This window comes from Gymnogyps californianus, chromosome 3, assembly GCF_018139145.2.
Source record: "Gymnogyps californianus isolate 813 chromosome 3, ASM1813914v2, whole genome shotgun sequence".
In the NCBI taxonomy this organism is placed as follows: Eukaryota; Metazoa; Chordata; class Aves; order Accipitriformes; family Cathartidae; genus Gymnogyps; species Gymnogyps californianus.
In genome coordinates this window covers 72,311,461-72,336,506 of record NC_059473.1, presented here as the reverse complement: position 1 = coordinate 72,336,506, position 25,046 = coordinate 72,311,461, and the positions used below count along the sequence as shown (strand labels likewise).

The 25,046-nt window shown below is 42.1% G+C and overlaps 1 protein-coding gene across 1 annotated transcript in view; it reads right to left on the bottom strand.

Annotated features, from left to right (window-relative positions):
- CEP85L (centrosomal protein 85 like) overlaps window positions 1-24,320 on the bottom strand; it is a 121,343-nt gene extending 97,023 nt beyond the window's left edge. Inside the window, exons 1-2 of the mRNA XM_050895032.1 lie at window positions 24,272-24,320; window positions 6,542-6,703 (exon numbers count right to left, since the gene is read on the bottom strand). Of these exons, the coding sequence (XP_050750989.1) occupies window positions 6,542-6,703; window positions 24,272-24,320 (211 nt within the window). The remainder of the gene's footprint in view (window positions 1-6,541; window positions 6,704-24,271) is intronic.
- Window positions 24,321-25,046: the final 726 nt, after the last annotated feature.

Genomic DNA, 25,046 nt, shown 5'->3' with positions numbered 1-25,046 from the left:
CCACCACACTCGAAAAATACAGATTACAGGATATATTAAAAACAGCTCCCCAAGATTTCACCTGAGCACAACGCAAATGATATCGAATAAGGGGCAGAAATTGTACTGGGTTTGGCTGGGACAGAGTTAATCTTCTTCACAGCAGCTCCTATGGTGCTGTGTTTTACACTGGTGACCAAAACCAGTGTTGACAACATACCAGTGTCTTAGCTATTGCTGAACAGTGCTTTCACAGCATCAAAGCCTCTGCCACCCCAGTGAGGGGGTGCAGAAGAGGTTGGGAAAGGACATAGCTGGGACAGCTGACCTGAAATACCAAAGGGATTCCATACTCTATAATGCCATGCTCAGCAACAAAACTGGGGCGCAGTTTTTTCCAAAGTATTTGTTGCTCGGAGACTGGCTGGACATTGGTCTGCTGGTGGTGCTTTTGCATCACTTCATTTGTGTTTGGTTTTTTCTTTCACTTATTAAACTGCCTTTATCTTGACCCACAAGTTTGGGTTTTTTTCCTTGCTTTTGCTCTTCTGATCCTCTCCCCCAGAGGGATGGGGGAGGGCGAGTGAGAGACTGTGGCGGGGCTCACCTGCCAGCGGGGGACAACCCCCCCCACACCATCTTAAACACATTCATTCTGATATAACTCAGTGATGTAGCTTCCAAAATATGTATGACAGAAATAACTTTTTGCACAGTATCAAAGCGTATGCTGCCAAATCCTAAGTAAGCACAATTTATTTTCACTGAGTTATTTCTGATTAGAACAAACAGAAGTCATCTTTCTAAAAAACCAAGTACTGATGTTAGTTGAAGGCAAAATTCACCGAGTTCATTGGGCAGAATGCTCCCACTAGCTGGAGAAAAATCCTGCTAGTATTTTTTTATGTGAGGCAAACTGAGCATGTGCATACTGTGAGCTTGTTTCTACGGAGAAACTATCACAAAAGAAGGTAAAGTATGAAGTTAAAGCAGCATCTATTTCTCTCTGCAGAACATTCACATGTGGAACTAGTGAGTGCCTTTAGTTTAGTTTAAGCCAATTTCAAATTCAGAGTACACAGGTTCATACACAGAGTATGCTACTGTCATTTGAAGCAACTTCTCCATATCTTATTTTAGTGGAAATTTATTAGCATCATTTCTTCCTATCCATTAAATCCTGGAAATAGATACTAGAATTCTGAAATAACCCATGTTTAAATTTTGTTCAAATCCTACCAAAAAAAACCTCAGAAAATAAACAGCCAAGCTCTGAGCATTAATATTTATATTCCCCTCAGATATACAGACACTTCATTCTAGCAAGGGATGACAGTACCTCTTCTACAAGGAACAGAGTCTAATACAGGCTTAAGTGAAGTGCACATTTCTGATTGTCAGGATAGATAATATCCAAGTAGCACAATAAGGCTGACTCTCAGAGGGCAGGACACTGCTTCATAACGTTGAGACTTGGCAAGCAGGGAGGAAGGAAACCAAGGAAGAATGCCTTGAACATAATTACTTTCTACCCTCCAAATAATCAAGCTACTTCACCAAACTTATGCCAATACTTGCCAGGATCCAAAGGCATAGAAATTAACCTCAACGCAATTAAGTTCAGAGACTTCTCTGAAAATCCATCACCTTCCAAAATTACAGAGCACAGTACACAATGAGCACAAAGTACACTGCCAGCTCTCAAGATCTAGGATCCTTGTGCTATTGCACCTTCCTGACATCAAAACTGATAGCACAAACTAGTATTTGACCTGTACGCATTCTCAATCCCATTATCTTTAGCAACACGCTAAACTAAAGAACCACCCCCCCAAGATACTCATAATTAGATTCTGTCCCCTGAAATTCAGTTCTGCCTTTCACTATATTCAGTAGCTGTATTTATTAACTTTTCTTTTTTTCCTTCAGCAAAAAGAAAAAAACGAGTATTAGGATACCATGCTTGGGACCTGCTGGAAGAAAAGTGCTTGAAATAGCAAAATCAAATAACTTTGGAGCTGGCTGTACCATGTTCCCTGCCGCACCAAGAAACACTACAATTAAATTGAACTAATTAGATTTTTTTAATCCATTAAAAAGGTAACATATTCAGTTCAAAATAAGAGACAAGAGACTCCTCTGGGTCTCATAACACTAAACCAAGTTCCTATTCTACCAATTAAGTGCTCCAGAGAAGTCATAGCTACACAAAATGCAGTGACAATACATCAAGCATGCTGCATCCAGTCCACAATATCCCCTGAACCACCACTTACAAAAATCATCTCCCAAAGGCAACCTCTATATATAGCTATGGAACAGCATTTTAAATTGGGGTTAAAAAAGAAGTTTTTTTAAAAAGTTAAACTAGCAGAACATCAGCTCCCCAATAAAAAAAAGTAGTAACTCTGATCCTCTGCATCCAAACTCTCTCTTCCAGGAAAGCAACATTCTATGAATTTTCATGCCTATTAATTTGCAACCAGAAATGGAAAATCAAGAATTGTATTTAATAGTAAGGGAAAAAGATCTGCTTTATAAGGAATTTTCCACTGCACAGCAAGCTTATCTGATGGAACAAAATGTTTTGGCCTGCAAGAGCCATGGGCTCTGTATCTTGTCACAATATCTAGTTCTTAGCCCTCCTGTCCAAAAGGTAAAACTCAGAATGTGCACAGGGGAAAGAGTTCTGCTGGACTGTACAGCCCATTTAATTTCTGATAAGACCCTGATTCTCTAATTAGGTAACCCAAATTAAAACAGTCTCAAAAATGCTTAAAATATAGACTTCATGTTTCTTATATAAATGCCACTGAAAGAATGGTTATACAGAGACCGAGGGATGACAGGCACAGGTGTCACAACAGTTATTAAAAACTCTAAGTATAAATGCTATTATTGCTGATGGAGAACTGGAAGCATCGTGCTTCATGAATGTGTTGCATATTTCCATACAGTATCCCACGACTTTTTCCTAATAGACATTGTAAATTGTAAGAGAAGCACTTTAAGCTAGACCATGCATTTAATGTAGACAGAGAATTAGAGAAGTCATAATTTACAAGTTTACCACAATCTGCTTCCATTTGAAAGACTTCTGAGTTGCACAATGATAAGACACAAGATCCTGTAACTGAAAGTTTTCAGAACTTTATACCTGCACTTTTTCATTGCAAGAGAGGCTTTTTTCTGCCATCCACCTCCCCTTAACCGTGTTTCCTCTTTTAGCTTCAGTTCTGAAATAGTAACAACAATCTTTTGGTCAAAGTCTGAAGTTCAAGAGACAACCTAAATCTAAGGATCTACACATAGCATAGCTGTTGGCTGTTTGATGTTGGGAGCTATCTTTTGTCCCTATAAGCATAAGCCACAAGTGTTACGTCTGCCGATTTCAGAGTTGCCAGTGAGAAGGAAAAAAGAACAAGCCCATTCAGATAGTCTTCACTGACAGTTGATCAGCTGTTGGCCACCAACTAAAACCTTTTCTTCCACACGCTTCATCCTGAACACAACCTCCTACTCTACCAGAAATGCAGGAACTTTTCAACAGTTTCACAGGGCTCTACATTTCACTTCCACCATATTTCTTAACAGAATACAAGATTTTTCTGAAGACTTAGCTGCAATCAATGCCCATGAGTAAACTATTCAGTCAGACTTGTACAGGATAAGTTGAAAACAGTAACAACAGAGTTGACTTCCAAGTAGAGGTAAGTTTAAAAAGAAAAGAACCTGGAAAAGACCGTATCAAAATCTTTTCCTCCTGCTCCATACAAAATACAGTAAGTATTTTTATCTCGCTCAAAAGCTGATCTGAATCCAGAATCACTTACTGACAGGAAACAAACAAAAACCCAACCACATTAACTGTAGTTTACAGAGAGATAAAATGCCTTTTTATCCTTAAATTAAGAGCACTCTGAATTAAAAGTTTGAGATCTAATCTACCCAAACTAACATCCCCACATTTATGGTTTCTCAATTTCTCTCCTCAGCTTCCCCCAGTGCACATCAACATTGCTCAACTTCAACAATGAAACTCCACTGGTTATTTCATTTCCTAATTTTCCTACCTTTGCACAACGTAATATACAGACAGCCAACTGAATAAATTTTAACATAAAAGACTTCTCCTCCTCTTGTCTTTGTCAAAACCCATCTCCCCTCCAAACCATACAGGTTTGAGCCAAACACAAGAGCTACTCGGCACTATTCTTTAAACCCTGCACTTTCAGAAAGAACAAGTGCTCCTGAAATGAAGTAGGAGTAAGAAGATGAATTTGAAGGAACATTTAAGATGCCAGGAAAACCAGTAAAAACAGATTTTAAATGCATCTGAGCTCCATTCCCTGCACCAGCGTATTTACTAGTAACTACACATCTGTACAAATTAATTCACCTGCAACTTCCAGAATTAAAGCAGATGTTAATGTTAATTCTGAAATTAAGTTTTTAATTTTTAGTAGGCATAATAGAAAGGAAATAGCAAGGCCACATTTCATTCTCTGAGCACTGTTAAAAATTGTAATGATCTGCTGACTTGTGAAAAAAATTCCCCTCTGAAAAATCCCCAGGGGCTTCTTCCCAAGCACCACATTGAGAGCAGATGGCCAGCATCAAGCCTGCAATTACCAGTCTGGCCTGGCAGTCCCACAGATCACAATGATACTCTTTTCTTTTCCTGGATGTGGGGAGGGGGCAGCTTGAGAGATGCAGACAACCAGGTATCATAGGCAACAGCACTTTCCACTAAAAATATACATATGCATTCAATTTCCAAATCTGTCATATGCTCCTTCCATTAACTTTCATTTTACATTTAGGTTTCCCTCCTTTTTTCTTTAACATTTTCTTTTATGCTACTGCATAGGCGGCAGGAAATCAACAACATTAAGGATACAGTAGAACTGACCATTGTCAAGCATTGCCAGAGGCACAAACTTCATGAACTAGCTGTTGTTGCAACTGTTCCCCTCTATTTTACTTTGAGAAACCCCAAAAGCAGCTCGTAACAATGATCTATCAAAAGCATGCAAATGGACAGAGTTATTAGTTAACTGGTAACAAATGCCTATCAAACTTGTGATTGTATCAGTGTGCCATCCCTCCTCTCCCCCCTCCCCGCCCCCAAGAACAGTTGTTCTGTTCTCCTCTTTAGCCAGGAGAACATCTGATGAGGAGGTGCTGTTTCATTTCCTCTCCTTCCTCCCGCCCCTCAAATGGGGAAGCCCTCAAAAGGGGGGGGAGGGGAAAGCATGTTTTTAATTCAGATGCTGCATCTTAAAATACTATTGCGCAACGCTTGGGTGAGTCTGATTGTAAATCTATATATATACACACACCATGAGAGAGCTTTATTCCTCCTACATCTCTTAAAAAAAAGAAAAAGCAATAAGGCTTCTGCATTAATAACCATTTACTATTTCAGTTTTACACCCAAGAATTTGAGTATTTGAGTAAAACCTTTATTTTGCCAAAGCCAATAAAGATTTAGAAATTAAATTAAGCAGAAAGCAAGCTATGAGGACTCTCCTGTGGAGTTCCTTTCCGACTGACAAATGCGACAGGAAAAGGGTGGAAAGGATTTCCTCATGTGCAAAGAGGCCTGAGACTTAACTGAGGCATTCTGATGTCTCCTCAGGAATGCTCAGCCTCACTATAGAGACTTCTGTCTCTTACACTGATTCAGCATTCCTTACTTCATTTCTACTAATTCTTCCTGTTCTTCCTCATTTCAACTACCCCTTTTGAAAAATTTACCAGGCATAGAAAGGTGCTGGAGAAAAGTATATCACAGTCCCACTGTCATTACCTTAGTCTTGAAAATCTTACTGGGAAATAAGGCTGTACAAGAAGAAAATCTCAAGTCTTATTACTGCCTAGTCTCTCTCTTCCAGTCTTAATTCCAGTGACACATTCCATAGGGAGGGTGCCAATGTTATGGAGATGCTGCTACCTTAGAGGCTGAACCCCTCCCTGATAAGATCAACTTTGAGTAATCATGATTTAGTCCAAACTAAAGTTTTAACAATCTTTAGATACTGTTCAACCTCCTTAAAGATCTGTGACTGTGTCAAATGCCATGCAATAAAATGTAAACATATTTCCCACCAGAAGAAAGAAATGACAAAACATGCCCCATTGTCCTTCCAGCCTCAATGAGTAAGCTTTCTTTGCTGACACACACAATAAATACCAGAAAGCATTGTCCTTTCATCAACTCCCTTGAAAGTTTTTCTGCTTTTACCACTTGTTTATCAAGTGCTGTAGCATGGGATATTACTTCTCTCTATAAATCTGGCACTTCTTGTAACTGCAATTATCAAAAGATCTAACACAAGTACCAGCTTTGTGGCAGAGATGCAAGTTAATGCACACAACTCATGCAGAAGTAAATTAATTAAACCTCACCAAAACAATTACTTGGTCCAGCCAGGAAAACAAAGAACTGCATGCGCTCAACAGCTTTGGAAAAGTACCGTTATTTTGGGAAACATACCTTTAACACATTTTGGATCGTTTCCCTCTCAGAAACATCCAAAACTTAACAGTGTCAACTCACCTTCCACACTATCAGAACAGGAGGTACCAATCCCAGTGTCCCCGCTGTCGGAAGCTATACTGTGTCTTCTGACAGGATTGCTTTGACTGCTTGATGAAATGGTTGTGGACTGCCACAGGGATTCAGTACCAGGTAACCATCCCACTGAGGAATAATCTGAGCCTATAAAGAAGGAAGCCAGAAGTCTGTCATTACAGATACAGTACAGAAGTCAAAAACAAAATACCGGTCAAGATGAAAACTGAATCCTATGTTTCATAGTTCAGGTTTGAGCCAGACTCTGTGCCAATGTTTTGGGTTGGTTTTTTGTTCGGGTTTTTTGGTTTGTTTTTTTTTTTAAATCCGTTTGCTAGGTGGAAGCTTCCCAAAAAGTTCCAGTAAATACATTTTTACTATTTAAAAACATGACCCTTAAACTGTTCTTGCCCTAACTTTACCAAGGCATTTATCATACGATTCCTATCCTCGAATTGATTCTCAACTTACAGCAGAATTTTGCATTGCAAGCGTTTAAATACGATCAGAGAGATGAACAAATTTTAGGACAGAAACCAGCTGAAGATTTGGCAGTGAAACACAGTCATTTCCAACTGTGCATAAACCAAATGACCTAGGTGATAAAATAAAGCCAGCAATGAAATCGTTAACACTGATATCTAAAGTAATTCATTATGTTTCACTGTTATCAGTAGTTTTCAGTTATCAAAAGATAGACTACCAACTCAAGCAGGCACATAGTAGCTGCACACAAGCTCTCTTTGTGAGACATCTATCCATCTAGTGGATTGTTTTGGTTTTTTTTTTATTTAAATAATCGTTAAGATACTTAAAATTTAAAGCACAATTCAGAGCAGTTTCTCTGTTCAAAGAATTTTTGAGAATATGTGGCCTACTTTATAGTCAGTCTCAAGGGAAAATATACCACAGAGTACAACCCAGAGGACCATCACAATTTCCAATAGCCAAGATCTAAATCTGAGCATTGTCTATAGGCAGAATACTGATCATCATGTTTGCACTCCAAACCAGCAGAATCACATAAAGAACCTTGGAAAAAAGCACAGCCTGCTCTTGATTTTATATATAATCACATACATACACCCCCTCTAGCAGTTAGCTTTGCATAACACTTTCAGCAGGAAATGACTCATGAAGAAGTATCAGTTCACATACAATGTCTCTTATGCTACATGTGGTTATTTTTAGGTCATTTAAACGTTTTCAGCAGTGTCCATCCAAAGTCGTAACAGCAATTTGCCTCTGCAGTGACATCTGCATATCATTGCTATTTCCAGCTGTACTTGTTTTAAATTAAATAGTTTAGAAAAGGATGTAAAAATGAATACATATGTGTGTATATATAACCACCCCCACATATATGAGAATAAACACATACTCCCCATGTAACAGGCAAATCACTAGACCTACTAGCCAGAGTGATAACAGCTGCTTGCTAAGCCACTTGTAAATTGAGGAATACAGTACATGCTTCCTTACTGGATGCATTATTTAACTGTAACATGACGTCTAAGACAGTCTACTTTCTGTAAATAGGTTCTTGGAGGTCTTAGATATGCCTGTACATCTCATTTGTCTCAACTTCATTCTCCTTTGAGATTACTGCCTCTTCTTCCCTTTAACACATTGTCCTATGTTTTCTCACAGTCTTCAGAATCACTCAGTTCTCCTTCCCTCTCATGCTACTTTAGCCATACCTTGTGCAACGTATTTCCTTCTCTTCCTTAAACTTTTTGCTTTTTCTCCCCAAAAGTCTCTTAACTCTTAATTATTCCATTGAGTAGCTTTCAAGTCCAAGGATAAGGCAGCAGAACAGAAGACCAGAGGAGCCAGACATGAACGCGATCGCTCGTGGCTCACCAGTCGCACCCTGTAAGGAGGTCCCAGCCAAGATCCTAAGCATATACCACTCCAGGTGTCATTCTTCATACCATCCTCTCTGTGTCAGCATCTAACGTACTGAAACGTGATAGTTTCACATACAGCTAGTGGGAAACTGGGACGTTTCTTCCCCTCCTACCATCCAGCACATTTTTCACTAAACACTCTGGCTGCTTTGGGAACAATCATTTTTCCGTCCCTCCCTCTAAATAGGTCTACTTTCCACAAGAGTTCCACTTCATAGTTCTCAAGCTGCATCTAGCTATTCCAGCAAGAGTAAAGTTGACTTATGGGAGCCCCAGCTAATTAAGTCAGAGCCAGTTCTGATTTAGGAGACATTTAAAATACATTTATAGAAGAGAAATTTAGTTTCATTTACCCTTTATTATGCTGTTCTCCACAATACAACTCTTTGGTGACACTTCAGCTTTTATGGCATTAAACAAACGTTAAAAGAAACGCAGCAGATAATGGTACCACTACTGCAAATTGAATCAACACAGCATTAAGTGTCAAACTCTTTAGATCTCTTGGTTAGACAAGTGTTCAGTATGTGAACCTGTAACCATCCATACGCAGCCCCCCAAAAGGGAGAGATACTTTTCATTTTGGTGTAACTTTGAGGAATAAAAGCTAAAAATACCACAGAACCAGAGTAACTTAGATAGGAAAGGACATTCAGAGGTCATCTACTCTAACCCCCAGCTCAAAGCAAGGCTAATTAGATCAGACTGCTCAGGGCCCCATCCAGCTGAGTCTTGAACACCTCCAGGGACACAGATTCCACAAGCTCTCTGGTCAGCCTGTTCCAGCATTTAAGCGCCCTCCGTGCAAAGAAGATTATCCTAACATTTCATCAGAGTCTCTCGTGTTCCAAACATATTGTTGCAATATATCCCAAAAGATGCAACAATACAGTGCAACTAGACTCAGCAAAAAGGGTTCACATACTAGAGGGGGCAGTCAGTCATCCCCATCAGGATCCCTATAGGTACTATAAGTTGAGGCAATAAAAAGCATCACAAAACACCCTACTATAATCTATTCTCAATTTTACACCTACACACAGACAGCTTGGGGACCCACCAAGCCCTAAGTGTGGTGCTGAAGCACAGGTCCAGGAGGACTTGCTGGCACAACACAAAATGAATGCAACGCCTTCTGCAGCACCTTTGCATCCAGGGGCAGTTCAGCATTCCTAAGTTAACTCACAAAGCCTGATTCTTGAGCTGGTAGGCCTGAAGAGGTAAGTGCTGCTACACATCCATAGCTACACACAGATCAGCATGAGGCCAGCACATGAGTTTATTACCTTTGGCTCAGCACAGGCCTGCCAGATCCCATCTGGCTCTCCAGGGAAATACTCCAGTCTCTCTGCACGGTGCTCTGGGCTCCAGAAGGGTCTCTTCACTCAGACACTCCCTCTCACTACCCCTCGTAATGCGCAGCTGGCTGTGTGCAGCAGGAGTGCGCCCACAGTGCCACCACTAGGATCATGCCTTTCCCTTACAGCCATCCTGTACACATAGGCATGGATGGGGGCTGGGATGGGTTGGAACAGTCTCATTTTCTCACTCACTGGGCTTCTACTGTTCAGGAGCAGCCTCTGGTTTAGAACTTGAATAGGTAAACAGTATGTGCTTTTTAACCTATTTTAGACATGCCAACAGAACATGGCTGCACATGACCACTTCAAGAAACGCTTTCTCTTTGCCTCCCACAGAAGTCCTGACGTTAAACGTACTGCATTTTTTTTTAAATATAGCTAATGACATATTCCAGGAGTCTACACTTTTTCATGGCACATCCACATCATTGTTTTACCTTGCTGACCTAATGGTGATTCTGCACCACAGAAGGCCATTACAAAAATAAACTGCCTACATGAAAAAGAGCTTTTCAAAGCTAATTAAAGCCACTCCCATAAATGGCCAAATAAAAGCAACAAGCTAGTAGAAACAGACTCAATAATGAAGTCTCAACAGTAAGTCATGTGTACCCAATTCAAAGTGCCAGAGAGCAGACCCCCTCCCCATTGCTGAGGGAAGGTAATTACACAAGTTGCAATAAGGAAATGTAACCCATAAAATAAGACCTTATAGACCTCAGTAGTCCAAGCCATTATTTAAAAAATTCATTTATTAGTTTCACTATTTGAAATTGACCTTCTGAGCCGAGTCCTGAAGAATCACTAATAGCTATCCACCCTGTTCTATACTCCCCATCTCCTTTTCAACAGCTCTCCATAAATATATGATCTTTCATGCAGCAAACAGCCTACACTAAAAGAACCAAGCGTAAGAGGGGGAGAAGATACACAGGAGTCCCCACACTGCTCAGCTAGCACACCTGCTTTACCCTGCTGCTCTAATCTGAAGCCTGCCAATCAACAGCTAGTGTCCATCTGCCCAAAATACAGAGTGGGGCAAGAAAAGCAAGCAAAAATTCTAATAGATATTTGTGCTGCTAAATTGTATATTACCATCTGACTGTGATCATTCCTTACTGGGTCAGGAAAACCTACCTTTCACAGGATTCAATAGAAGAGAAAGAAAAGTAGTGTCATCCTACCTGGCTATAATTTCCAACAACAAACATGACAAATAAAATACATCCAAGATCCCAAACAAATCTCAGAAGGAGCCTTGTTTATACAAACAGTTGACTGCGTCCTTGAATTTGGCCAGTTAAATATATTGACATACTACTGTGTTTCCAGCCCAGGCATTTAAAGCAGATCAGTTAACAACTAAGTATATAAAGTGCAGGAAGTAGATTATTTACTAAAAGAGAACAGTTGTTGAAATTTCACTCCACAAAAACATCTATCTTCTTCTGTGTATTACAGAGTGGTGTCAGCTACTGCTGGCAGGAAGGTACCTAGTTAATTCTGGATCATTACCACTCCTAATTTCAGTGGCATGCACAGATCCCACATGATCTACATATACAAAATAATGACACCACCATCTTTAAATTTGGTTCCTAAAATACCTCTAACACGCTTGAACGTAAAAACTATTATTTTAAGTGACAGCTACAATACTGTTATTTTACCTAGACACTGAATGGAAAGCAACAGCAAAGGACTTAAGTGGGTTTCACAGCAGATACATCCCAACTGAAATATACTGATTTTTCTATTCCACACCATGACTTTGACATAGATTGTGACCAGAAGTGAATCACCCGTGACAGCCAGTGTAAATTTATACAGTCAAAGGATTCTGAAGGGGACATCTCACTACAGTACTATCAAAACTGACAACTATGCTAAGCTCATTCTAGTCACCATGGATGTGACCAGGCTGTACAATAATATTTCACACCACGATGGCACCAAAGCCTGCCTGAAGCTCTTTCAAGGAAAGCGAGTCAGCACTTCTGCCCAAACACACTGCCAAAGTTATTCGGTTCACCCTCACTATCAACAACTTTACCCCAAACCCTACTAATTATGCTGGAAGATCATACAATAGTATTTTGAAAGAAGTCAAGCCACCTTCAACCCAGTTCCCCCACACCTATTCATACAGTCCTCTGACATTGCTGAACTTATCTTAGTTGCAACTTCTCCCCCTACCCCAACAAATCCTTCAAGGTTTCAGCGCCTCTCTTTTGCACTCTCTCCCCGTCCCATAGGGCTAAGTAACCACACATCTCTTCAAAAGGAAGAGTCTACAAACAAACCCACAAATGGTCTCTCAGTGAACTGTTTGCTGTATTGTAGGAATAAACTTACTTCAGTTGGAAAACATTTATGTTTACTCATCGTAGCGGCAAGATCATTACTGCTGAAAGATTAACGAAAACCCTCACTTTGGTACATGTTTCGTGCACAACAATTCTTTGCCAATAAGTACTCTATTTTTTTCAGCTACTGGAAAGACAACAAATAGTGAGAAAAGGAAATGGGGGCAGGGGAACTTAAAATGCAAAAAAAGCCTTTCCAAAAAGTAGACATGAGCAGATGTCATACTTTAACACGTATATCAGCTGACAGAATGGTGCAACAGCAGCCTCCTTCAATCAAAGGTGAAGCAAAAGATAAACTGGATTAATTCAATCTGATATCCTGACACAATAAAAAGAACTAGGCACGTAAGTGTTCCTTGCAGACACAGGCAAAAATAAAACTCACATGGACAAATAAATACTCTTGAAAATAATGTTAAAAAACTGGTATCCCAACCCTGACACCTAGACAATTATTTGCTAGGTGTACTTCATCTCTATGATCCTTCTGCAAAACAAATTGCAACTTTTATTAATACAAATGTCCAAAACAAGTTCCAGGCCTACTATGCAACTGCTTCTCTTCTGAGATGAGCAGTACACTGGTAAGAGAGGGTTTCTAATGCTTTCAGGGAAGGTGGCCAGATGACAGTTTCAGGAAGCCTTTTCACAAACACTCTGGAGGTGGTGGAAGCTCATGGCTCTACCAGCTGGCCGTGAACTGAAGTACCAGAAGGTCCTAGTCCCTCTTCTCACATGAATGCAGCTGAGAGCAGGTGGACGATACAGCTTAATCTAAGTGCAAAAAGGAGCAGGGCAAAGTGGGATGAAATGACAGCCCTAACTACTGAATTTTTACATTTCAGTTTCTCAAAAGCACTTTACAATGTCAGATAGCTAAAGTATGATTCATCCTGAGGACTCATATCCTTTATCAGTGTGATTTCTTGACAGAGCCTGCAAGCTATTTAACTAAGTTCTCCTAGTTTCTCAGTTGGAAACTGATTAGGGCAATACTAAGTATGAAGAAAGATAAAAATGTACAGATAGAGAGGAAAGCAGGGAAAGAAAAACAGGAATGCAAGAGTTTAAGCAGAAGAATATTGAGAGAGAGACCTTTTTACTGGCATTTTTACTTGTACAGCCTGATAACATACTGACTGGCATACAAAGGCCCATGCCTGTCCTCTGTACTATTCATGTGCAAAACAATTCACTTATTAGAGAGAGAAAAACATAGTAAAATAGTAGAGGAGAAAAATGAAAGTAAAAGAGAGAAAGCCAAAGACAAAAATTCTCAAAATACAGTCCTCAAAGTAAACATGCACTTGACTGGCAGTATCAGTTAGAAGAACCTGACTGGGGTCATATTTTAAGGAATATAAACTTGTGCTCCAATTTCTTAAGAGGGCTAAATTTTAAGTAGACTGTGTCGCCAAACCTCCGGCTTCTTTTGCCTCTGGAATTCCTTAATAAAACTTAAACCAGTTTTGTTCCCTCCCTCTCCTCCCCAGTGGCTAAATGTACAATCTCTTATCATAGATAATTATAGCTATAAAATCTTTGTCTTCTATACAAAACAGCATTTCAGTGGGAATTTGCACAAGGTACAATTTTTATGACTTTACAAATGTGTACAGCACTTTACAACAAGTTACAAGGTTTCTCATGCAGGGAAGTAATGCAAGCTAGAAGAAAGAACGGGAACTAAGGGGAATAAACATGTCAATTTGACAGATGAGCTTTAGAGAATCTTGCCATGGCAGTTAAAGACATAATCAGGTAGCTCACTCTCTATCAACCCCCCCACACCAGAGTCCATAGAAAGTAAGAGGTGCCCAGCTCTGTCTTTCCATCAAAGACTCCAGCTGGCTAGCTTATGCCGCTGGCTAAAATGGGTTTGAGCTGAGAATGCTGTTTGACATTAGAGCTAATTGGATCTAGTGGTCAGCTGCTACGCAAAGGCTGGTCACCTTTCCCAGCCACATATTCACTTTTGCTTCCCCAGCATAAGCCCTGCCACTCAGACCCCACCGAAAGTGGTTCAGGAACAAACTGTCCCAGCTTACAAAAAAGGTTATCTGCTAATTTGATTTCCTAAGCTGGCTCACCAAGGGGTCAGACTAGAAACAGTGCCAAGGAGGGAGTGGGAACATGCAGGCACACTTCTGATACCTAGCAGCAACTAGCTAGTAACTAGGCTTACCCCTACCGCCAAATTGCACGTTAAGGCAGATTCTAAACTGGAGCGAGATAGGCATGAACCTCTGCTGGCTTCACTGTGGAGGACAAAATCTGTTCAACTAGCAGAAAGCTGTGTTCAACACAGCATTCTGCTAGCTAAAAAGGTAGCAAAATCCTTAGACTGACACAGTATGTAATAATGGACTCGGCCTCCCTGATTTCTATTCTAGAAAGTATATAAAACAAGAACTCAAATTTGTAACACACTTTATAATTTTTATACAGACAACATTTAGCTGTAGTTACTTAATACCAACCCAGTGATGAAATTCCTACCCTTGTCGGGAAAGAAAGAGGTTCGCTTTCATCACTGACAGGAGCAAGACCAGGAATTCAGTCCAACTGTTGATGGCACTCCTGTGAGTTTTCTGCTTCCAGATAGAGCATTTGCATAAAACAGAACTTCAAAATACAAACTGCAGATGTTTCTTGTTTCACGTTTGGCACACAGACTACATATATTACCTCATGCCTGCTATGCTGGCTTGCCTCTTTGTCTTTGGACTCAATGCACTATTCACCCCATAGAAACACAAAATGATATTCTTAGTTTCCATTCACTTCCATATAGTAACTGCAGAGGAGAAGGCTACCTTTTAAACTTGGAAAGTTTATCACTTATAATATAAAGAGGGGAACGTCTAGGAAAATAAACACATTAAGTTTTGCTTAAAGTTAATATAAACTTCTAGCAGCAAGCCCTCAGGATATGCAGTCAGCTCCTAGAGTCTGTTAAAAAGCTGTGCACTTGTAGGTGATCAGCTGAATCCTTCTCCTATCAAAAAAAAAAGCTAATGATCACAGATTATCATCTACGTTTCAGCCCTTCTTGCAGCTTAGCTTTATTGGTATTCAAAACCATGTTCAGGTAAGTTTTTCTCCAAATTGTTTGTCATTCCAACATTTTTCTTACAGAATTACCTTTGTCCTCCCTCTTTCTGTTTAAAGAGTTAATTCAATCTCCTCTATGCATGGGGAAAAATGAAGTAATCACAGCTGCTAGAATGAGTCAAAAAAAATACTAAATGGTTTTAAGCAGTTCCCACACTTACCAAAGTGGATCAAATAAAGGTGTCTAGCACTCTTACTTTTTTCAAAAAAGAACATAATTTCTCTTCTCCTTGTAATCAGATATCAGATCTAAAGATATCCTTGATGCTAAAATAAATGGTGAAGAAAGAGATCAAAAAGAAAAAAAAATTCACTGAAACATTTTGCTCAAGTATAACAATGCTAGAATTTTTTCCATCATTTTTCAAAGTAGTCTAATGTGCATCATATACGCAACAGGATCTACTTTAATATGAATGTACCAGAGACCGAGCCTCCAGACTATAGTTTTAGTGCATGCTAACAGAAGTACGCACATCATGTAAGGGGGTTCCCACATTGTTACATTTGGGTTAAAAGGATGAAATTCTGGCTTCACTTAAGTCATTAGGAGACTTTCCTTACAAACTTCCAATGCTCATGTCACAAGGCACAACGTTCCCCCAAGTTCAGCTTCTCAGCTTCCACTCACACCTATTCAATATAAGCAAGGACAATACTCTGGAATTTAAGAAGAAAGAACGGTAGTTAAAAAAAAAAAAAAATCCTCCACACTGTACACCATCAACCCCACCTAGGATGCTTCCAGTCAAAACTAGTACTTCTTGTGTTTCCATCTTCACAACTACAATCACTTTTGCTGTCAAACTTTACATTACAATAATTCTACCAACCACACAAAAGCCGTTGTTCAATCAGTTTGATATTTCGGATGATAAAGTGAACAGAAAGAGGTTAAGATCGCAACTGTTAGCTTTGTTTTCCATAAAGTCTCTAGCAAAAGTGATAAAGTTCTACGTAATGGTACTTTCAATGCCTTTTAGTGCTTCTAGCTGGGTCACTATACTCCCACTTTGCTTTCTTATTACTCACAGAACCATCAGGCCTTTAATCCGTGCTAGTCACTGAACGTTTATACAAAGCATTAATTCTCAACTATAAGAACATCTCCAAAGGTTCAGAATTGCCAAAAGGCATAAATAGCTTTGCTGTAGAGTAGGCATTCAGGAGAGAAGATACCACCTTTTAAAGAAATACAGACTTGAAAAAAAGTCTTATTTATTCTAAAACATTTGAAAAAGTTGCAGGTTTCCACACCATCTGGAAACTATGCTACAAAAGGAGTAAAGCAGACATTAAAAACATAAGGATACCTTATAAGGAATCTCAGATCTGACTCCAGGACGATTCAAGAATGTTTCTTGTCTGAATACTATACCACCGGTCCCTTAACATATTAGGAAGTTGAAAGTTTGAAAAGCATAATTTGCTTTTCTACTTGCATTTCCAAAGTCTACTTCAGGTATTTTAATCAATAAAGAGGCAGCATGACTTTTCCTTGACACTACTTGCACTGCCCTTCCTCAGCAAGACTGAGATAGTCTCCTACTACCTCTCCAGTCATTATCCATTATTCTGGACCCATTTCAACCTGTATGCAAGTCCACTAATTGGTGGAAGCTACACTGTCCAGTGGAATTAGTGTCACTTTTTCCTGATCCTCTCAATCTTCCTTGGCCTTTATGGTAAGTCTGAGGATTAGCTACGTACTTCCTGATGTCATCAGCAGTGGTGAAGCAAGATTGTGCTAGGAGATCTTCCCACTATCCATCAGCTGATTGAAGAGCCGGCCCATTTGACTCTAGGTATTCCACACCCGCCTGACACCAGCATAGATGCTTCCTGCAGCAATGTCTCACACCAGAGTCAGGCAACGGTAAATCCCCTCTTCAGTATTTAACTTTAGTATTCTCCTGGTCCAGCTCCCTGAATTAGCTTGCCATAAGGTTGAACAAGTGCTAGACCGGGCACATGGGAAGCAGTAAGGATACACGAGCGGAGGCACCCAGAAGGGTAAGAGCAACTACCCACTAGATTATCTTAGCTGTAAAATGAAATCATGCCCTGCAATCCACCCACATACAACCCTTCAGACAAAAGGAGGAGTTTACCTGTCACATCTTCCCACATTTCAGGGACTATCATACCTTGAAAGAAATAAAAAAAAAAAAAAAAAAAAAAATCTCAACACTTGCCCTTCTTTTATTTGTGTTAATGCCTCCTTTTACAGAGGGACCATTCGATTCTCAAAAAACAGCAAAGATCCCTGGGGAACGAGGAGAGAAAGATGCAGTGCCACTTACGGCATGGCTGGCTGTGGAGAAATAGGTCACTTAAGCGTAGCTGTGCAATCGATAGGATGTTCAAGCCCAGGCAACCAAGCCGGATGCTGCAGAGAACAGTGCCCAGGGAAAGCTGGCGTCTTCAGGGGCGCTTCCACAGGGGTCAGCAGTTTCAGGGCACATGAGGGACGATAGGTCAGGACTAACACAAACCTAAGCACACTTATAAGCATATTAACACAAGTTATTCCCTGCTGCATGTTCTCCTCCTCTTCTCCAGCCATCCACCTCTGGGCCTCTGCAGCTGATCTGCAGTCTCCCATGTGCCACGTTTAGAACCTCCTCAACTTGCCCTAGACAGCAAGAAACTCCCATGTGGGAGCCTAAGACAGAAACCAGAACCTTATTATACTTCAGTACAGCTTCCCACACCTTCCCCCAGTGTTGGCAGGAATAAACTTCAGGGCTATATATAGTATTATTCCAGGTCTACCAAAACAAATACTCAAAACATTATGGCTTCCTTCTTCAGAAGTTGTACTGGGTGCAGGTGCCCAGGTGCTGGGGTGGGGCTGCAGGGCCGCCTCTGTGAGGAGAGGCCGGGGCTGCCCCGTGCCGGACACGGCCAGCTCCAACACACCCACCGCAGGGCACGGCTGAGCCCCTCAGCCAAGATGGCAGCACCTCAGGGAAAGCGCGTGTAAGGAAGGGCAAAACACTGCCCGTGAGCAACGAGTGAGGGGGGAAAAAAGAGTGTGAGAAACAGCCCTGAGAGACCAGAGGTGAGAGGAGGAGGGGGGGAGGAGGAGGAGGAGCAGTAGCTCTGGGCACCTGAGCAGAGATTCCCTGTCAGCCTCTAGGGAGACCAGGCTGGAGCAGGGGAACAGCATGAGGAGGAAGGAGTGTGCAGAGGAGCCGCCATGGCCTGACCCCATGGTCAAGCCTCTTTTGCCTGTGATGGTAACCGGTAAGCAATCTCCCTGTCTTCATCTCAACTCACAAGCTTTTCCATCCTATTTTCTCTCCTGTCTTGCTGAGGAGGGGGCACAAGCAAGCAGCTGGGTGGGCATTTGGCAGCCAGCCAAGGTTAACCCACCACAGAAGTCAGTAAGAAAGCCACTTTTTGAATCACATAGCAAATACACTGAACATGTTTTAAAGCTAAGCACAACCACAATGAGACTGTTTTATTGTCAGTGTACAATTTCAAGAGATATTTGGGCATCTGAGAGACTACTGACAACTACAACCAAGTCAGCACTTTTTCAGCCAAAAAACAACCAGCATGGGAACTGACAATTAGTTTAACTCTCCAACTATTAAACCACAGTCAAGTTATATAATAAAAACAAGCATCCAAGTCATACAGAAGGCAGAGCAGTTGATATTGACCAAGTGTCATACTATCCCTCTTTTCCTTAACTAACCTGTCTACAATAAACAGGCTCTACTTCCAACAACAGCAGATGATCACCTCTGGCCACAACCTCAAGTCATGCAAGAACTATTCGATTTAGGAGGCTTTCAGCTATTCTTACCACCATGCATTGTTACTATATTTGGCAACTTCTCCACATTTTGAAACGCATGGGTTCTTTAACAGGTATTAACTGCCTGGCTAAAATCTTAGCATAAATAATTTGCAACTGTAACAAGCAATATTTGGTGGACATAAATCCTAGGCGTTCTTTGGAGAAACTACAGGTGCTCTTATCCTAACTAGCACTTCCTTCATCACCATCCCCTAGTGCAGACATGATGGCTCAGGCTGTTTTTTACTATATACTTACTCTGTGCAACTGTTTAAAATCAAATCATTCTTCTCAAAATCATTAAACTGATTACTACTTCCTTTAATTAAAAAGTTTTAAAAGCACAGAATTACTGAAACCACAAGTCTATATTCAGTCAGTAAATGTTTAACATACAAGAGATTAGAACAATTGCTAACCCCTAAGACCAACAATATAATACACCCTTACATCTATCACTTTTCTTGCTAAGCAGTTAAGACACTTATGTTTTGTACACATTAAAAGAGTGGATACTATGTCCATAAAAGTGAGTTGCCTGGAGGGAGGAAAAAAAAGGCATTGTTTTTGAAGGGAAGTAAATAACTCCTGTTCACCGCCACTCAAACACAGAATGTCATTTCATGTCATTGCAATCTGTGAAAGACAGCAAAGGCCATTCTAAGCCAGTCTTGCAGCTGGAACATTACATTTTTAAGCCCAGGTAATCGATCTTTACAATACACCATATACATAACAAATATATATACACTCATAACCGGTCAACAGTTTGAAGTCTACCCTTGGTAACACTAACTCATCATTTATTGCCTTGCCTAGCCTGCAAAGATAAACCTGCCCTCTCAAGATGTCCCGAGAGCTGTCACATCCCCGGCTGCAGACCTCCAACAGCAGACCAATAAAACTTGTTACAGAAACGAAACCACTGGATTTCTGTCCCCCCTCCACCCCAAAGGATGAAAAAGAGTGTCATCGGCCCCACCCTGGCTGTGTTGTGAAGCTGCCTGTGAAGTCCACGGGTAACCCAAGGAGGGAGCGCCCCACAGGCCTGTCGTGGTTCAACCCCAGCCAGCAACTAAGCACCACACAGCCACTCGCTCACTCCCCCCATGGTGGGAGGGGGGAGAGAATCAGAAGGGTAAAAGTGAGAAAACTCGTGGGTTGAGATAAAGCAAAAGCTACGCACACACGCAAAGCAAAACAAGGAATTCATTCACCACTTCCCATCGGCAGGCAGGTGTTCAGCCATCTCCAGGAAAGCAGGGCTCCATCACACGTAACGGTTACTTGGGAAGACAAACGCCATCACTCCGAACGTCCCCCCTTTCCTTCTTCTTCCTCCAGCTTTTATTGCTGAGCATGACGTTATATGGTATGGAATATCCCTTTGGTCAGCTGGGGTCAGCTGTCCCAGCTGTGTCCCCTCCCAACTTCTTGTGCACCCCCAGCCTACTTGCTGGTGGGGTGGTGTGAGGAGCAGAAAAGGCCTTGACTCTGTGTAAGCACTGCTCAGCAATAACGAAAACATCCCTGAATTATCAACACTGCTTCAAGCACAAATCCAAAACATAGCCCTGTATTAGCTACTATGAAAAAAATTAACTCTACGCCAACCAAAACCAGCACAGGGCCTTACAATGTGTTGTGACCTTATTGCTGCTGACACTTTGATTGTGACATCATTAAATAATCTTTCAGACCCACGTGTGTCACACTCGCTGCCAACAAGGGTTAAGTATGAGAACACGGGTGACTTCTGGGATTTGTCTTACAAATAGATCACATCATTGCCAGGGCTCTAGGAGCAGAGGGATGCAGGCTACTATTTTTAGGGAGCGACAATCACATCCTTTTGAGCACCTTACTTCTAGTTTTCACCACTTCTTGCTTTTGTCACCTAAACAGCTATTACCAGCCAAATTTCAGTAGTGGTCAACTATTGGTAATACTGGACAGTGGAGAGAAGCTTGACTAGAGGTGGTACAATTTACTGAAAGTAATAAATACTTGTTATTTCATTTTAAAGTGTGTTTGTTTCACTTTCCACAGGCATCTGTTGGACACACATAGCCTAACTGAATGACTGCACACCCCAGAGGAAGAACACATCTAGATGAACACTTTCATAGTCTTAAAAGAGTTATTAACCAACTGTGCATTTCAAAGGATGGTCTAGATGAATAAGCAAAGGGCTTGAAATGCTGTATGTCCTTCATTGCAGTTATTTAAATTCCTGCAGCACAGTGGGTAACTGCTGTCTTTATAGAGGTATAAGCTATGCTGCAAGGTTTTCATAAACAGTTAAATGTGTGCAAGAAGACTGAAGACTGTAAGTCAATCATATACATTCCAAAAACAGCAATTTAATTTTTCAGGACAGGTACTGAGACTGTAAGAAGCTGAACTGATTTTGCATGGGCAGCAAACTTGGTCATTAAATCCACTGGTTAAACAAGAAGCACCTACCTAAAAAAAAAAATCTCAGCAGCATGCAAACAAGATGGCACATTTTTTTCCAGAGAATGCACTCCTACTGAACTGAAAAGTAAAACCAATTTGGAAATTACATGAGGCAATAAAACTGAAGGCCACAAATTAAATACTCCCCAAGAAGTGTCGTTGCCTGTTACATTTTAAGAAAATCAGAATTAATTTGCATCTATTACTTCAAATCTGATAATTCCCCTGTGCAAATAGTTACAGCACTCTTCAGTAGGCACCTAGCTTTGTCAGTGAATTGTAAGATTTAAAAAAAAAAAAGGACTTCTAAATACCCATATCCATAAATAACTAAAATACAACTAGAAAAATAAAATAGAAAAACAGAAATAAAAATATAAATATAAAATATAAATAAAATAGAAAAATAGAATGCTTTTCAGTAATAAACACAGCTTAACAAGAATTAACAAGTCATTAACTGTTATGCTCCCACATCAATATTTGAAAGACAATCAGAATCCATACCAAGTAGTTGCCATTAAAGAATTAAACATATTTTGGCAAAAGAAAAATTCCTTCAGCTTGAAAAATAAATGTTTAAACTTCTGCTTCCTAGTAGGACACTACTGTTCTGCGACAAAATACCTTTCCCATGGACAGCTTCCTTCTCAAAAAAACCAAAAATCTAACCTGGCAATAACATAACAGCACAGGATCTTAGTAGCCATTATCGCTTCATTAAGATACCTGCATGGAGCTAATTAACTTCCTCTTCTTTAGAGGGATTAAGAACCTCACCAAACAGCTTCTCGACTCTTTCAAAGTAAGACTGATGAAGGGACTACTACGTTGGAAATTATAATGCACGGATCATATCTCAAGGTTAAACCTTTATCTACTCGCTTTCTAATAACCACCACCTTCTGTTAGTCTATCTTATCTCAAATTACAGATTTTTTTTCTACAAGTTTTGCTACCTTACACTTCTACTGCTTAGACATAAACGTACATTTTGAACTTCATATTAACCCTGAGTATTTAAAGGAAGGAGGGGATGGGGGAGGAAAGAAAAGCAATACACAAAATTAGTTCTCAAATCTTAAAGACAATTCTGACAAACAAGCAAGAAGTAAAACATTCATCCAATAATTGACTGATCAGAATGGCTGACAAATTCAGCACAGTACTAAAACACTTTGACCCCAAACAAAAAGGGAAGACACTGTAATGAATGGCACAATCCAAAGTTTTCTGAAACAAATGCAAAATGAACACCAACAATCTTTGTAACGGTCTGAGGTTAGCACCAGTGCGCGCTTGTGATATAACCTTCTAATATTCCTGCCCCAAACACAAATAATCAAGAACTGAAACACCCTAAATTCCTGCAGTTTCCATCAAATTAACTGAAATCTCTGCACCTGGTGTTCAGAATACCCAGTATCTTTGCAAACTGTAGCACAAAGATAATGTAACTCCATTCTTTTGCGGGAAGCATTAAAAAAAAAACAAACCACCACAACACTTCAACAAGGCAAACGTGTTATACATAGAAATTAATAATAGTACAGAAAAAAGGAACAATGTCTTCTTTCACATTATAGGGACTGAACATTAGATGACTTGCAGAGATTCAGGCAGCTGCTGAGAACGTCTTAGCAGCTCTTGTATTTGCAAGAAAAACCCTGTCAGTCGAAAGCAAAACAATCCTGCCATTTAAATATGTCAACTAACTGTATACACATTATGCAGTCATATTTTGCAATCCCAAAATTAAAACATGAATCCAAATTTCTGAAGGAAAAAAAAAATCATTCCAACACTTGTAACAGCAAAGCCAAACCACAGACCTTCACAGTGATCAATCACTTCAGTAAGTCAAAATATCACAAAATATTTGCAGGAACTCTGCCAGAGTAAAGCAGGTGATATAGTTGGTAATGTTTTCAAATCCTGAAAAAGGCATCCAAAAGAGTCGGTACCTAGTCTTACCTGCCCAGAAGTAATGCTCGTACAGCTCTGCAATCAATCCACCATTTTTTCCTCTGCCAGATTTGACAGCCTTTACGGTGGAAAGTTAGCCCGTCGCTTACAGACAGGATGTCTCCCCAGTAACAATCTAACTCCAAGCGTAAATTTTCAACGTATCCCTCCCAACCTGCAGGAACTAGGCTCTAAATCATCCAGAGACAGAAAGGGGGGGGGGGGGGGGGAATAGGACTCGACCGATTTGTTGCAATCTAAACTTAAAACGAAAAGCGTAAAGGGAATCACGCTTCCAGCTTCTGCCTAAGGGTACACTAACAAAACGGGGGGGGGCGGGAAACCCAAAACAAGGAAACGGATTATGTAGGTTAAGCTCAACTTTCATCATTCGCTGCAAGGTCCAGCTAAGTAAACACCGAGCCCCCCAGACGGACGGCCCGACGCCCTCTCCGGGAGGCCCCACCGCCACGTCCCCCCTCACGGAGCCGGGCGGGGGGGGCCGTAACGCTTCCCGCCCGCGGCGGGGAGGAAGCTGCTTCCTCAGACATTTCTGTGGGGACCTAAGAGCGAGCCGGGCCGGGGTAGGGAAGCGGCGCGGCCCGGCCGCCCGCCCGCCCCACCGCCGCTGCCCCACCGCGGCGGGGCCCTTGCGCCTCCCCCCCACCCCATCCCGCCCCGCCGGGACGCGCAGGCGGCGGCGGGGCCGCGGGACTCCTTACCCGCCTTGTAGCCGCGCAAGCCGAGCTGGGGGTGCAGCCCGCCCCACATGGTGCCGCGCCGGGCCAGGCCGGGGGGGCCGCCGCTCTCCGGCAGCGGCGGCGCGGAGCTGCGCGCTCTCCGGCGGCCCCGGCGGACGGCCGCGGCCCGGATGGCCGGCGGAGGCGGCCGCTCCCGCTGCCGAGGGAGGTTAGCGGGGGGCTGTCGCCGCGGCGGGGGCTGCTGCCTGCCCCAGGGGCGCCGCAGCCATGGTGCCGGGCCGCGACCGCTGAGGGCGGTGGGACCTCGCCACCCCCTCGCAAGAGACAAAACTTGCTTTATTGCGCCGCCGCCGCCGCCTGCCTCTCCGGCGCTGGGAGCGGGGCGGAGATAGGGGCGGGAGCCGCGCAGATGCTGCTGCTGCTGCTGGTCGGGGACGAGCGGCTTACATAACCCGGCCCACGGGGAGGGGGCGCGGGGCGAGCGGCCGCGGGGGGCCGGGGCGGGGGGCGAGGCAGCGCCGGGCCCAGGGGCGAGTCCGCCCCGCCCGGCCCGGCCCGGCCCAGGCCGCAGGCCGCGGCCCCTGCCGCCCCGGCCGTGCCCCCACGCCCCGCTCGGGCCCCGCCGGGGCCGCAGAGGTGGTTTGGGCGCTCCCGTTGGCCTCGGGTTTGTGAACTTACTCGTCCGCCTGCCCCCGAGGCTGCCCCGGCGGGGATGAGCCCCCGGCGGGACCCGCGCCCCGCGCTTCCTGCCCGCTTAACCTGGGATCGAGGAAGGGGCCAGTTAGCAACGGCGTGT